The following is a 16198-nucleotide window of genomic DNA, read 5'->3' on the forward strand; positions in this document are numbered from 1 at the left end:
CCACTCCATTTTAGGATTTGTAATAGAGGAGAAAAAAGCCAGGTATCAAAGGGTTTGGAAAAATACAGGGAGAATCCCATAACTTGGAGCTCTAAAGGAAAAGTCACTTCAGAAAAAATGACAAGTTTTCAAGAGGAAAATTCTTTTTAAAACATTTAATGGGTATCTTTTGTTTTTATCACCTTCATCTCCAAATATTTCTCCTCCACAGAGTATCACCCCTTGTAACAAAGAATAAAAGAGGGAAAAAAGCATTCACCAAAACTAATCAACACATGGACAGAGTCGGACAATAGAGACACTGTTCCACTCCTACAATTCCCTGCAGATATGACTAAAACGACTGAATGACAACAATCTTAGCAGAAGGGGCTAGGAGCTGGAGAAGGATGAGGAAAAACTTCATGCAGAAGATGGTTCATGAATGGAGCCTCAAAGAAACTAAGAGTAGGGGGCAGATGGGTGGCACAGTGAGGAGAGCACCAGCCCTGGAGTCAGGAGGACCTGAGTTCAGACACTTGACACATGTACTAGCTGTGTGACCTTGGGCAAGTCACTTAACCCCAATTGCCCTTCCCCCCCCCCACAAAAAGAAGAAGAAAACTAAGCACAACCATAGGAGGAGGTGAGGAGGGGGCTCATGGTGGGGATGAGGTACACTCTGGGCGCAGGCTTAGGGATGGGAGTCCCATGTAGGAAGAGCAAACAGGCCAGATCTGCTGTACAACAGTGCGCATGAAGGGAACTAATGTGATGTACGGCTGGAAGGGTAAATTTAACTGCACTGTAAAGGGCTAGAAGGCATTACTGATATCTGATCCTGGAGACAACCAACTAGGGAAGTGATAGGAAAAGGTGTGGAAGCTGGACTGGAGTGGAGAGACTCAAGGCAGGGAGACAGAGCAGCAGACTACTGCAATAGTCCAAACAGGAGATGAGATAGCACCAAAGTGGGGTGAGAGATGAGGAAAGATGGAATTAAGGGAATGTGTAGAGATGCCACGTCGATTGATTAAAGGAGCAGGAGCTGTCCTATAGGAGAGAGATGTAGAGAGGGATATGCTTAACTCTATGAAAGGCTGACGTGTGGATGCACAACTAGGAGAAATGGGTAGGAGAAGCAGATTAATTTTCAGCATGAGGAAAAATGTAACAATTAAAACTGTCCAAAAGTGGAATAGGCAGCCTCGGGGTAGTAACAAGCTTCTGAAAGCCCTTCGAGCCTTGCTAAAGACCTGATGTGCCCAGCATCCCTATCACTCTGATGAAACTGATGTTATAGTATCACTAATGAATTACTATTTACCAAATTTCACGGCCTCTTCACTATCCTTATTCTCCTTGACTTTCTGCTACATGTGATACACTTAACCTCACCCACTCCCTCTTGAAATTGTCTTTATTTGGCTTCTACAACACCCAGACCATTTGGTCTCTCCCTATGTACCTCACTGACCACTTCCTTCTCTTTTCCTCTGTTAACTCCCCTTTTTCCACCTGCTCTCTTAAGAAGGTTGGCAAGACTTGGCCTTGGCCTTCTCTTCTTGATAAATTCAAAGAGTTCATCTATTTTTGGGGTTTCAGCAGTCACTTATACAGTGATGACTGCCAAATTTACATCTTTCCCAAACACCAATTCCTTATCTTTAACTGTTGGATGTGGATTTATTTTCTAAATTAATTTTTTTAATTACAAAAATCTATCTTCTTTTTCTCCCAATAAAAAAAGAAATACTTATAAAAAATATGTATAAACAAGCAAAACAAATTCCCACATTAGCCATGAATGTATATGTATAAATACACATATATATACACACACACATATGTAAATTTGTACTCTCAGTGCATCACCTATCTACCAGAAGGTAGTTAGCTTGTTGCACATTTCCATTTCCATTTGGATGCCTTGTTACCTCAAACTTAGGTACACATTCCTGACATAGTTTTCTGACCAACCAATAAACCAGGTGACACTGCATGCATTCCCCAAAGACAAATGTATATACATCTACCAAACAAAAGAAAAACAGGTGCATCTGAGGTAAAATACAACCAAGGAAACTTCAGTTAAGTCGTACAAGAAATATGTTGAATAACGTTATCTATAACCTGTGGCCCAGAATTTTCCAAGTGCCTCCTCAAGCTTTCCTTTTCTGGGAGAGCTTTACCTCCAAAGTAATCTTTGAGGGAAAGAGGAAAGGGAAATTGTCTTGACTATTCCTGTTAGCTCTTCTATTTTGAAATTCTGTCAGACTAAAAAGAGCCAGTCTTGTATTCGATGTATTGTTTGGGTGTTTTCATGATCACTGAGAGCCCTTTATACCTTCTGAAGAGACCAAGACACAAGACAAATTCTGATGTTCCCAGTGGAAGAATAAGGCAAAAAAAGAGAATACTTAGAAGCCCCCAAGATTGAACCTAACCCATGTAAATAAACCCAGAACCCATAAACAGAACAATTCCACTTTCCTCTTTGGTGGGGTTCCACAGTCTCCAAAGGATTACCCTAGCTTTACACTCACCTTCCCCCAAAGAAAAAAGCAGTTCAGGTTACTAGAGTCAAACCCCTTCTCAGAGACCTGTACAGTCCACACAACGCAGGACTAATAAAGTGCAAATTTTGCTCTTCTACATCGTGGCTCTCTTCCTTATTGCTCCTAGGCCTCTTTTTATCCAGGAATTCTCCTGATGGCTCTAGGAATTAGCCATTGTCTAGATTTTCACCTCCTCTCTCTAGGAGACTTAGTCCTATAACTCAATATTGTTCAGGAACTCCTTATCTTCTCTAGGAATCTTGGATTAGGAACTCAGTGCTGACTTGGAATTCTTCTGAGGCTTATAAAGTAAGGAATTCCTCTGCTTGTCTGGAATTACTCCACTGTTCTGCCACTACCTCCAATCATTGCCTTTTCTGTGCACGACTCCTCTTGTGGTGCTACATGGCTCTTGGTTGAGGCCTGGAAGATGCATAGGCTTCCCCTCAATGGAAGAGAGTCCAAGTCCCTAGAGCCCTTCTCATATGTGTCTCTCAGCTTGGCTTCTCTCCCTCTCCCTAGTTCCCCTACTTAAAGGCCTAGTATGCCCAGGGAATATAGCTCAAGGGTTCTGAAACTAATAATCTAAATTAGTGTAAAAATCAGTTAGCCTTAATTTGGTGTCCATGGGGTAGCAACGAAAATTCATACACCATCAACGCCAGAACCAAAATCTCAAATGTGGCTGCTTGCCCCTTTGTGTTAGAGGACATCTACCATGCCAAAACAAAGGCCTAGTTAACTTCTTTACCTTGACTATGCTCCTCCTAGACACACCCTCTACATACTCAATAAAGGAGGACTTGGACATTTCTCTTTGAGTACAAAATCTGGCCCAGCTACCACACATGTCTCAATCTACTTTTCTAGGTTTTCTTATTAGACAAAAGTGCAGGGAAAGATAACAAAGCAAGGTAAAGTTTAAATAAAAGACACACTAAGCAAAGTGTGGAACGTTACAGAGCCTTTTATTTTAAAGGGAGTTTATTATTTCAGTTAAACTAAATAAAATCTGCTTACTGGGGATTTGCCTTAGAATGTTAGAGCTGGAAAGAACCTTAGAGATCATCCAGCTCTCTCTTTTTACAGATGTGGAAACTGAGGCCCAGAGGTGTTAAGTAGCACCAAAGTAATACAGCAAATTAGTAACAGAAAGAGATAAAGAGTCAGGTCTCCAAACTTTTGTTCTTTTCCAACTTCAACACACTGCTTTTCCACCGTGAGGACACTATGAAAGGAGAATGTGGGAGGGTAGCTCCAGCAAGGAAGTTAGTTATAATTTATGTAGGTGATGCCTTACATCACCCCTCCTACTTTCTTACTTTCAAAGAGTTATTCATACTGTAAGTTCCTTGAAGGCTTGGGACCATGGTTTACTCATCTTGTATTTCTCACAATATATGCATTACAAACAAACTGTACATGCTCTTGAATGAAGTTGGGTAGATCCGATTCCCCAAAAGAGTCCACTTGCTAAATCGACTTTAATGGCATAGAAGAGTTAAAGCATTTCTAAACATGTCACAAGCCTGTAGTATAAGGTATGTTTTTGTTAATAATTTAGGCTACAAGTATTAAAGAGTAACTTCTTCCTTTGTGATAGAACAATTGTTAAGAGAATTCTCAAATTTCAAGAAAATTCTCAAAAATTCTCAAGTTGCTAGTGTATAATTTTAGTATGATTAGTGCCATAAAAAAGGTCATACTGCCTCTTCAATCAAAAAACTGTTAGTGAAAGTCCGGAGACTGAGTAATACTCACAGTAATCACAGGCTGTTGTTTTACTTTATACCCTTCTGGAAAGGGAGGCTGCTCAGCTTCATATTCTAAAAAGGGAAAACATAACAGCAAAGCCCAAATATGTTTTGGCAAAGGCATTCATACTCTAATGCCCTTTGAGAAGTTATTTCAAACTTTGGTTGGTGATTTTTAAAAAATGACAAAACCTATTTATCACAAATTTGAGCTTAATTAAAGCTACTTTCAATTTACCCCCACAATCTTTTGATCTTTAGCCATGGGGAGGAGGAGTGACAGTGCAGGCAATGAATGTGTGTGGAGGATGGGTGGGGAGCAATGGGGAGTAATGCTGACTGGGAAGCTACGCTCCTCTCCCCTCTGAATGGGAATTTGCAGAAAACAGAGAAAGGCTAGAGGATGGCAGCAGATTCTGAGATGAGTAAGGAGAAGGCTATCACTGGCAAGTGACTGGGAAATCAAAGAACAAACCTCATTTCAAGGAGGCATTATGCTACTTTTTTATTCTTATATCCTCAGTGCATAATATAGTGCCTGGTTCATAAGAGGTATTTAATAAATACTTGATTATTTATTGATGTAGAATCATCTAATACAACCCCACCATCTTACAGATAAGGAAACTGAGGCCCATAGATATCAAAGGACTTGCTAAGGGCCATATAGCTAGTTAACAGCAGGGCCTTGGCTAGAAACCAGGTCTCTTGATTTTCATTCCTTGAAACACACAAGACATCTTTCAAAAAATAATTCCTCTCTAAAAAAATAAATCCTCAGATAAATCCATCAAACAGGTTTATAAGTGCCTACGAGGTGGAGAGCACCATACTTATCCCGGGGACATACTCAGTTTAGCTAAAACACAAACCCTCCCCTACTGCATTTACATTATGGTCTCACTGTTTAGTAGTTCAGTCCTGTCTGACTCTTTGTGACACCCCTCCCCTCCCCCATTTGGAGTAGTAGGGCAATACAAAAAAAAGTAACTATAATGCAAAATAATACATAATAAGTACATAAAAGAAATGCAAAGTCTTATGTAAACTCTGAGAAAATACAGGATAATCCTGCACACATTTTCAGACATGAACAACGCATGAATTTGTTTTGACCATACCTGTTTATTACAAGGGAGGGCTTTTACTTGGGAGGAAGATGAGGAGGACAGTACATGGGTAGGTATTAATAGTGATGAAAAAAAAAAGAGCTTCAACAAAACGTTAAAAATATGCAAGGAAACAGAAGAAAATTTAGAATGGAAGTCAGCCAAGCATGCCTGTTTTGATATTATCATGTTGAAAATAATACACATTTAAAAAAAAAACTGAATGTAATAGGAGCACAGTTTCATATACATCTTCTTCTTATGTTGTTTGTATATATGTTTTATATATATACATATATATGTATATATATACATATATATATGTATATATATATACACACACATATATATGTATATATTTTTTTTATTTGTTAAGTTCATTAAAAAAAAGAATCATACTGATTCCTGGGATCGGAGAAGTCCTCATGGAAGAAGAAGCATTTGCACTGTGCTTTAAGATATGGGTATAATTTAATTTCAATTTAATCCAATTCAACAGTCATTTATGAAGTGTTTACTATATGCAAAATACTGTGCTGGGCATTGAGTGCATAAAAATGAAAAAACAAAGAAACCAGTGTCCTTGCAATTAAGAAGCTTATAATCTAATAAGGGATTAAAATATAAACTCAAATAACTTTTGCACAAGATATAAAATGAATATATGAAAAAGCAATGAACACTCCAAAAATATCATAGAAGTGCATATTAGGTTTCAAGGAGTCTGTAAACTTGGATGGGAAAAAACTGCATCTTTATTTTCAACCTCTAACTTAAATTTAGCATTTTCTTTGATTATGAGTTTTTAAAAATTATTATTCTGAAAGGGGTCCATAGGTTTCCCTAGACTGTTAAATTAGAACCATGACACACAAAAAAAGTTACAAACCTTTGATATAATAAAATATTATTGAGGAAAAATATGGATTTGGAGAAACATGGGATGACATATGAATTGATACAGAGATTAATGAGTAGAAACAAGAAAATAATATATACAGTGACTATGACATTGTAAAGAAAAGCAATTTTGGAAGACTTAAGGACACTGATCAATACAGTAGCCAACAACAACTCAAAATATGCAGAATAATATACACAATTTTGCATAAAGTCTACGTATGGATTTGTTTTGCTTGACTATGCTTATTTGTCACAAAGGAGGCTTTGTTGTTGCTGCTGCTGCTGGTCATGGTGGTGTTTTAATATAAGAGGGAACAGATCTGGAGGAATGAGAAGGAGCAATAAAGATATAAAAGAAAGAACAAAAATATGGTTATTGAAGCATTTAAAAAATACATAGAAGAGTATGGAAGTTCAGAGGAAGACAGCAAAATAACACAGATCTAAAATTAACATGCTGGAATGTATTATATACTTAAAAAAAAGCATGCCAGGATATTCATAGTTTCATATATAATTCTCTTTTCTGTTCTTCTTCATATATGAATCATTCATGTTAATAATGTCTGTGAAGTAAATAATAAAAAAAAATGTTAAATTTATTTTTTTAAAAAAGTAATGGACTGAAAACCGAAAGACCTGAGTTCTAATCTAAACTCTGCCATTAATTAACCATATAATGTTGGTCAAGTCTCTTAACATAGAGAAAGCAAATTATAAAGTGTGGAGGAATAACTTGTAGCTTGCAGGATCAGTAAATATATCAGTGAAGAGGTATTTCTAGAACTGGGCATTGACAGACTATAAATTTATTTCAGGAATGAGAGAAGATGTTCACAGACAGAAGCAAGCGAAGGTGGGATGGGCTCAGCAAACAGCCCAAAACTGGCTAGAGTGTACAATGAGTAAATCAAATTAATCTGGAAAAGGTAGATTGGAGTTGTATTATGGTGGGACTTGAATACCAGGCTAAGTACTGTTCAGGAGACAACAGGTGAAACTAAAAGTCTTTTAGCAAGAGAGTGGCATGGTCAGACCAATGCATGAAGAAGTTTAGATTATGAAGACTGGGGAGAAGAAAGATGGGAGGACCTGGTAGAAAGCTATCATAATAGTATAAGTAAGAGATCTGAATTAGAGCACTGGCAATGAAAGCAAGAAGATGATATTATCAACAGAAACAGGGAAGTGATACAGAGGGCTTATAGGATCATGGACTTTATACCTTACCTAGGCCAAACCCTTCATTTTACTTACGAGAAAACTGAGGTCCAAAGTGGCAAAGAGGACTTGTTCGAAGGCAAAGAGTAGCAGAGTCAGGATTTGAATCCAGTTCCTCTGATTTTAAATTTAGCACAAGTTCTACGTTACCACCTTTAGAAGGGAAATAATGAATTTAATTTGAGACATGCAGGTAGTTGCGTGGCTGGAGATAAGTGAGAGGTCCGAGGCAGAGATATAGGTTTTGGAGTTATTCCTAGAGAGTTGGAAGTATAAGAAGAAAATTTGCCAAAGGAGAAAGCAGAAGGAATAGTGACCTAGAACAAGGCTTTGGTATAACTTAGGAGAACAATGATTAATAAAAGAATCAAAAGGGAAGGCTCAGTGAAGTAGGAGCAGAACAAAGCATATAAAACACGAGAGAATATCAAGATGGAAAAGGTGGTCAACAGTTTAAAGGCCAAGGACATTAAGGAGCAGAAAGAGGAGACTATGAAAGAAAATAGAGATTTTAAGGTCATAGACCTGCAGATCATAGATTTAGAGTTGAGAGGGAGCTTAGAGGTCATCTAATAAAACCCCCTCACTTTACAGATGAGGAAATTGAGGCCAAGAGAGTTTAAAGGACTTGCCTCGGTTCCCACAGATGGCAAGGCAATATGAACCCAGGTGCACTGATTCCAAATCCAATCTTCTTCCACTGTACTGCAAAGCCTTACCAAAGCGGGTTCAACAACCTAAGATGGAGTATTCAATTTTCTCAGTAAAGTTGAGGAAAAGATCACCTGCTAGATAGAAGCGGGTGAAGACACAGGGAGAGAAGAAAGTCTGGAATATATTCCCCATTTAGGGGAATATAAAGACTCAAAGAGACATTAATAATCAACCAATAAGCATTTGTTAAGCACCTTCTCTATAGCAAGAAATGTGCTGGGATATAAAGGATATAAACATAAAAGTAAAGTAAACTAGTCCCTGCCCTCATGAGGCTTACATCCTATTGAGGGAGCAGCATGTACGTATATAAGTATGTGCAAAATACACATAGGGTAACAATGTTAGTGGGGAAGGCACTAGGGAGTGATGGGATCAGGAAAGGCATCAATGGGATAGACAACATGGAAAAAGATTTGGGGAAGATGCCCAGAAATACTTCTAGGGATTTATATGAAGGGTATATTTTGAAAGCTTCTAAGTCAAAATTGAATATTTAATGCTGATTATAAATTACTACTGCTTCAACCAGGAGAACATCGTACACGGTAACACTGTGCGATGACGAACTTTCATAGACTTGGCCCTCTCCGCGATGCAAGGATCCAAGACAGCTCCAAAAGGCCCATGATGGAAGATGCTGCCCACATCCAGAGGAAGAACTCTGGAGTCTGAATGCAGATGGAAGAACGCTGTTTGCTCTCTTTTTTTCTTCTTGTTGTTGTGTCTTCTTTCTCATGGTTCTTCCCATTGGTTCTAATTCTTCTTTAGAAGATGACTAATGTGAAAATACGTTTAATATAAATGTATATGTAGAGCCTATATCAGATTGCAGGCCATCGTGGAGAGAGGGGAGGGAAGGGGGGGAGGGGAAAAATTTAGAACTCAAAATCTTATGGAAGTGAATGTTGAAAACTAAAACTAAATAAACTAAAAAAATGAAAAAAAATATTACTGCTGCTTTCAAAACTAAAAGACATCTATCCTGAGATTGCCTGGGCCTCTCCAAGTCTGTTGCTGCCTTTTCAGCCTGATCTGATGCTATTCATATAACCATACTCTCTGTCGACTCAAACTCAATTATTCCCAAACTTCCTTTTACCCCTCGTCGTTACCTCATGGCTTCGTTGTTTGGCCATCATGCCTTTTACCCTTCTTAAAGGCTGTGACCCTACGCCAAGCCCTTTCTAGGATATTTGTTGTTATTCAGTCATGCCCAACTCTTCGTGACCCCTTTTAGGATGTCTTGGCAAAGATACTGGAGTGGCTTTCCATTTCCTTCTCCAGCTCATTTCACAGATGAGGAGGCTGAGGCAAACAGGGTCACACAGCTACCCTGATGAGTGTCTGAGGAGAGATTTGAACTTAGGGAGATGAGTCTTCCTGATTCTAGGCCCTACTGCATCACTTAGCTGCCCATTTCTATGAAATACATTCTTCTATTAAGCTCCTCATACCTTTTCCAATTACCTGGCTGACCCCAGGTCTTCCTTGTCAACTCCTACTTAAAGGGTGTAAGGGCAAGCAAAGTGGGACTCTTTGTTGTCTTTTGTTTCGGAGTGCTTCTCAGCACTAAGGCAATCAATGCCTTTGAGAGAGTCTTGCCTTTGTTTGTAGAAATGCCCACACCTTTTTGCTAACTAGGTCACAAGAGGTGTGAAGTGCTCTGACCCTGAAGAAATGTATATATACTGTGAGGTTAGCATTTTCTTTGGGGGCTCACTCATTGGAAGAGTGGGGAGACTCTGGGGAGCCATCAAGGAGTCCCCTGGCTTTGGAAACCCAGATGCTGGTGCTTCTCTCTCTGTTTATGTATTGCTTAGACAGACAGCTAGAAGCCTGTCTGCTGATTTGTGTTATTTTGCTGTTTATATAATTTCTGCTTGTGTTTTCTCTGAAGATCAGGGTGCTGACTTTTTCCCCTGAACTAAGTGAATGATATATGTATGCTTAATTAAAGTAAGATTGTAAACCCCTTAAAGTTACTTTCAATAGAAAAGCAGATCAAAGAACCTCTTTTAGACTATTTTTGCTTTTGATTTGTCTGAGATCATGACTGCTACCCCTGCTTTTTTTCTTTTCTTTCACATCAGTTAAAGCATAATAGATTATGCTCCTGCCCTTTATTTTTACTTTGTGTGTGTCTCTCTGTCTTCAAGTGTATTTCTTATAAACAACACATTATTGGATTCTGGTTTTTAAACCATTGTACCATCTGCTTCCATTTTGTGGGTGAGTTCATCCTATTCACATTTACAGTTATAATTGCAAACTGTGTATTTCCCTCCATCCTATATTTCCCACTGTTTCTCTCTTTATGTCTGTCTGTCTCTGTCTCTCTCTCTCTGTCCCTCCTCAAAAATTTGTTTTACTTCTGACCACTGCCTACCCTAATCTACCCTCCCTTCTATCACTTACCCACCTTCTCTTATCCCTCTCCCCTCCTACTTCCCTGTAGGGAAAGATAGATTTCTACACCCAACTGAGTATATATGTTATTCTCTCTTTGAGCTAATTTCAATGAGTAAGGTTTAAATGTTACCCAACACTTCCCCACCCCATCTTCCCTTCCACTGTAAAAACTCTTCCTTTCATGCCTCTTTTAGGTGAAATAATTTACCCCATTTTACTTTGCTTAACTTTACTTCTCTTTGCTCTGAGTACATCTCTTTTTCTCACCTTTAAATTTTTTTAAATCATCCTATCATAGTCAATTTACACCCATACCCTCTGTCTATGTATACTCCTTCTAACCGTCCTAATAATCTTCCCATGGAGGAATGTAAACAGTTTAACCTTATTGAATCTCTTATGATTTCACTTTCATGTTTACCTTTTTATGCTTCTCTTGAGTCTTGTTTTTGAAAGTTATTCTTTCTATTCAGCTCTGATCTTCTCATCGGGAACTCTTGAAAGTCCTCTATTTCACTGAATTTCATCCAGAATATCACATTCCAAGCCCTCTGATCCTTTAATGTAGAAGCTACTAAATCTTGTGTTATCCTGACTACCACAATATTTAATTGTTTTTCTAGACACTTGCAATATTTTCTCCTTGAATTGAGAGCTCTGGAATTTGGCTATAATATTCCTGGGAGTTTTTATTTTGGTATCTCTTTCAGGAAATGATTGGTGGATTCTTTCCATTTTTATTTTACCCTCCGGTTCTAGGATATCAGGCAATTTTTTCTTAATAGTTTCTTAAACTATATTGCCTGGGCTCTTGATCATGGCTTTCAGATATTCCAAAAATTTATAAATTATCTCTCCTAGATCTATTTTCCAGGTCAGGTTTTTTTTTCCAATGAGATGTTTCATATTTTCTTTTTTTCTTTCATTCTTTTGACTTTGATTTATTGTTTCTTTATGTCTCACAAAAAATTATTTTCGTATGACAAATGTTGGAGCTGATGTGGGAAAAATGAGACATTGCTGCATTGTTGGTGGAGTTGTGAACTGATTTAGCCATTCTGTAGAGCACTTTGGAACTATGCCCAAAGGGCTATAAAACCATCCCCTTTGACCTAGTAATACTACTACTAGGTCTGTATCCCAAAAGAGATGGAAAAAAAAAGGAAAAGAACCTATACATACAAAAATATTTATAGCAGCTCTTTTCTGGTGGCAAAGAATTGGAAATAGAATCATCAACTGGGGAATGGCTGAACAAATTGTGGTGTGTGGTTATGATGGAACACTATTATGCTGTAAGAAATAATGAATAGGTTGCTCTCAGAAAAACCTGGAAAGACATGAGCTGATGCAAAGTATACAAAGTAACAGCAATACTGTAAGATGATCAGCTGTGAATGACTTAGCTATTCTCAGCAATACAATGATTCAAGACAACTCTGAAGGATTTATGATGAAAAGTATTATCCATCCCCAGAGAAAGAACTGATGGTCTCTAAATACAGACTGAGGCATAATTTTGAAACTTTATTTTTCCTAAGGGTTTTTTGGGGGGAGGGAGAGGTTCTCTATTTTCTCTCAAAACATGACTATTATGGAAACGTTTTGTGTGACTACACATATATAACCTACCTTATTTCTCCATGTATAAGATGCACCCCTTTTCAAAAAATTTGGGGTCCAAAAACTGGGTGCGTCTTATACAGTGGTTGTAGATTTTTTAACTTGCATTTCCCGCTTTTTCGCACTTGTTTTTGCGCTCCTTGTTGTATGTTCTTTTACTTGCATTTCCCGCTTTTTCACGCTTCTTGTCTTTGCATTTATTGTTTTGCATTTGTTACCGGTATATTAGGTTACGTTTTGCCACGTTCTGCCCAGAAATGGCTCAGAAAAGATTTTCGTACAATGCTGAATTCAAGTTAAAAGTGATCTAGTTTGCAAAAGTGAATGGAAATCGTGCTGCTGAACATGAGTTTGGTCCTCCTCCAACGTAGAAAACAATCTGAGACTGGCTACAGGAAGAAGAAACCCTATTGAAAATGTCACGGCATGAGAGGCAAGTCAGCAAAATGGCTTGATTTAGAGAGGGAATTGAAGATATGGATTGAGGAGCAAAGGGCAATTGGAATTCCTGCGTCCACAAAGATGGTTCAGCATGAGGCGAGAAGACTTGCTGATGAAAAAGGAGTTACTGATTTCAGAGGAGGACACAACTGGTGCTTCAGGTTCATGAAACAGAATGGACTAAGCATGCATATATATGCACCAGACTTGCCCAAAAATTGGGCTATAAGCAGAAGGTCCTTGAATTTCATCATATTATTGTATGAATTTTATGATGAATAAAACTTGAGTTCAATAACTTTATGTAATACATTTTTTATCAAATTTCAGGCCCCAAAATTAAGGTGCGTCTTATACACGGGGAAGTATGGTATATCAAATTGCTTGTCTTCTCGGTTGGGTGGGGGGAGGGAGGAAGGGAAAGAATGTGGAACTCAAAGTTTTTAAAAAGAATGCTAAAAATTGTTTTTACATGTAACTGGGAAAAATAAAATGATAAAGAAAGAACTTATTTTCTTCAGTGAGCTTTTGTACTTCCTTTTCCATTTGGCCAATTCTGCTTTTTAAGGAGTTCTTCAACGAATCTGTGTACCTCTTTTTCCATCTGACTAATTCTTCTTCTTAAGGAGCTCTCTTCAGTGAATTTTTGTGCCTTTTTTACCATATGGGCAATTCTGGTGGTATTTTTTTTCAGGTTTTTTTTTTGTACCTCCTTTGCCAAGCTGTTGAATTTCTTTTCATAGTTTTCTTACATGACCCTCACTTCTTTTCCCAATCTGCCATCTACCTCTCATTTGATTTTTAAAAATCTTTTTTGAGCTCTCTCAGGAATTCTTTTTTGGGCCTAGGACCAATTCACATTTTTCTTTGATGTTTTGCATGTAGTTGTTTTTATGGTCAGGTTCCTCTTTTGTTTTTTGCTCATTTTTTCCACCTATTTCTTGACTAACAATTTTATGTTAAAGTTGGGCTCTGTCCTCAGGATTGAAGGAGCAAGGGCCTTTTTTGTTGCTGTTTTCAAAGCTAAAGTTCTGGGAGTCCGTAGGTTTTCAGTTCCTCTAAAGTGCTATGAACTAAGCAACCACAAGCACTCTTGTCCTCCCTGGAACTGTGACCTCCATTTGCTCCTGTGGGCACAGATGCTAGTGAGCTAGTGCTCCTCTTAGCTCTAGTACCGCAACTTGGAACTGCATGTGGGCCCAGTGACAGCAAAGGGTCCCCTGAATCTCCTTCTGATCAGTTGTCTGACCTCCCCTTACCATCTGTGGGTTGAGAGCTCCCAGAGCTTTAATTGAGTCTTGGAGAAAGCTAGGGGCTCCAAGATGTGGAGATAAAGAGGCAAAGCAATTAAGTCATGGGGAAAAGTAGATGCAAAGGCATGGAGGTGGGAGATGGAGCAATAGGTGTGAGAAACAGCAAGGAAACCAGTACGGCTGGACCACAGAGAACATGGAAGGGTGTAATATATAAGGAGATTGGAAAGATAACAAGGGGCTAGGCTGTGAAGAATTTTAAGTACCGGAGGAATTTATATTTGGTTCTATAAGTAACATGGAGCTACAGAAGTTTATTGAGTGGTGGTGTGGGGAGTGGGGTGGGGTGTGTGACATGATCAGATATTTTCTTTAAGATAATCACTTTTTTGGATGTGTGGATGATGGACTGTAGTGGGGAAAGGCTTGTGGCGAGGAATCCAATTAGGAAGCTATTGTAATAGTCCTCATGAAAGGTGATAAGAACCTGAAACCAGAAAAAGTAGAGCCCAGATCGGGGCACACATAATGGTAGACCTATGCTTCTAGTGGTGACATTAAGATCAGAGAAGGAAGAGGGCAGAGAGATAATACTTAATGCTGATGGCAAGTGGGAGACTGAAACAGTAAGGCACTAATAACGATGTAGATGATAATTATCCAAATGCCTATGCAGTTCTGTATCACAAAGTATACGAGACTCTCCACACAGAAGGTAGAAGTAAAACCTTTATTCAGACACCACAGAACCAGATCCCACAAGCTATTTACCCAATCCATGAGAGCTGTAAAACATTCCACACATAATATCACAACATGGAACCTCACCATCCTAAAACCTCTTCCACCCCCTGTAGTAGAGCTAAGTCAGCCTGTTCAGTTCTAACAATCATGAGGGCGGCCGTTAGCAGCCATTACATCCGCCATAACTGTGTGTGTGCGCGCTCTCTCTCTCTCTCTCTCTCTCTGCATTTCCTGTGATATAACTTCCTTCTCCTGTCAGGAAGCTCCTCCTACCACATATGACTAGGCTTCCTGTGAGTGGGAAAGATCTTCAAATCTAAATTGGTACTACAGAGACTCAGATCCATAATGAAAGAAAAATATGACCACAGAAAAGCAGCATAATAATTTACAATTCCCTATACTTAGAACAAATTCAGGCAACAAAGAAAAAAGGAGTTAGCACCGGCCAAGTTTAGGATATAGAAAGAGAGAAGGTTCCCCTTAACATGGAAGTCCATAAGCCAATGGACAAGTCCATTCACTACCGAGCCATGGAGGGAGAAAAAAAAAAAAGAAGGAACAAAAACAGCAAGTGTTCTTAAGTCAGTTCGATTCCCTGTACTTTATCTCAACATAATCCCAATCTTTCCATCCCATTATTATAACACACTTCCCAGGAGGATTGCACGTTATTCTGGTCTGTGGTGGTTGGATATATTCTCTAGAAACCTCTGCTACATTCTGCTGTCTCTAGACACAAAGCAGTCATCATAGAGGGTTAGCAAGGTTCAGATCTCCTGGCCCTTCATGCCATGGCTTAGTCCAACAACTGTAAGATCTTCCTGTTGGTAATTATTTTCTCCACCAAAATGTGAGTTGTTAAGGGAAATCTTTTTCCTCTGGGCTTCTACTACCTGACTCTAAAACTAAGGAGAACAAAAGATTATCCATGAGGTAATCTCCAAGACTGGACATGTCTATTCTCAGGATTGCTTATGTAACACTTGGGACCTTTCTCTGGTGAGGAAAAGTGCATGCCTGTGTTTGAAGTCTAGCTGGAAAGTACAGGGAACAGAATTCTGCAGCTTGCCATAATCTGTGGATGAAACAGGAGAGAGTGTCTTAAAAGGACAGTGTTCTGTTTTTCCCTTGTCCTGAAAGAGAGGATTTTATAAGAATGGGGATACGCAAAGGCATGGAGGGGTGGATAGGGTTCCTACATTCTGCTGCAGTTTCAGCCTGGCATTTGGTTTTCACTTTAAGTTTGTGAAATACAGGAAAGATGGGGGAATGCTTGTTGCTGCAGAAATTATTACCATTGATCAGGTGGCTAAAGCATGTGGATGCCACTTGGAAGTGAGACAACAGACTGTAGCTCCTTGAGCTGGTCCAAAAGGACAATAGCTTTTTCCTATCCCCTTTTCTCCCTCTCCCCTCCCAAGGATGATGTGGTTCAATTCCAAAGCTGATCTCTAGTTATATTTAGAATTTTAAAGTTATATTTA

At 38.8% G+C, this 16198-nt stretch overlaps 1 protein-coding gene across 1 annotated transcript in view; it reads right to left on the reverse strand.

The window, feature by feature from the left end:
• Positions 1–16198, reverse strand: part of IQCK (IQ motif containing K) — a 149696-nt gene that overhangs the window by 119144 nt on the left and 14354 nt on the right. Inside the window, exon 2 of the mRNA XM_036741681.1 lies at positions 4299–4363. Coding sequence (XP_036597576.1) covers positions 4299–4363 — 65 coding nt within the window. The remainder of the gene's footprint in view (positions 1–4298; positions 4364–16198) is intronic.

The sequence above is a fragment of the Trichosurus vulpecula genome, chromosome 1 (genome assembly GCF_011100635.1).
Source record: "Trichosurus vulpecula isolate mTriVul1 chromosome 1, mTriVul1.pri, whole genome shotgun sequence".
In the NCBI taxonomy this organism is placed as follows: domain Eukaryota; kingdom Metazoa; phylum Chordata; class Mammalia; order Diprotodontia; family Phalangeridae; genus Trichosurus; species Trichosurus vulpecula.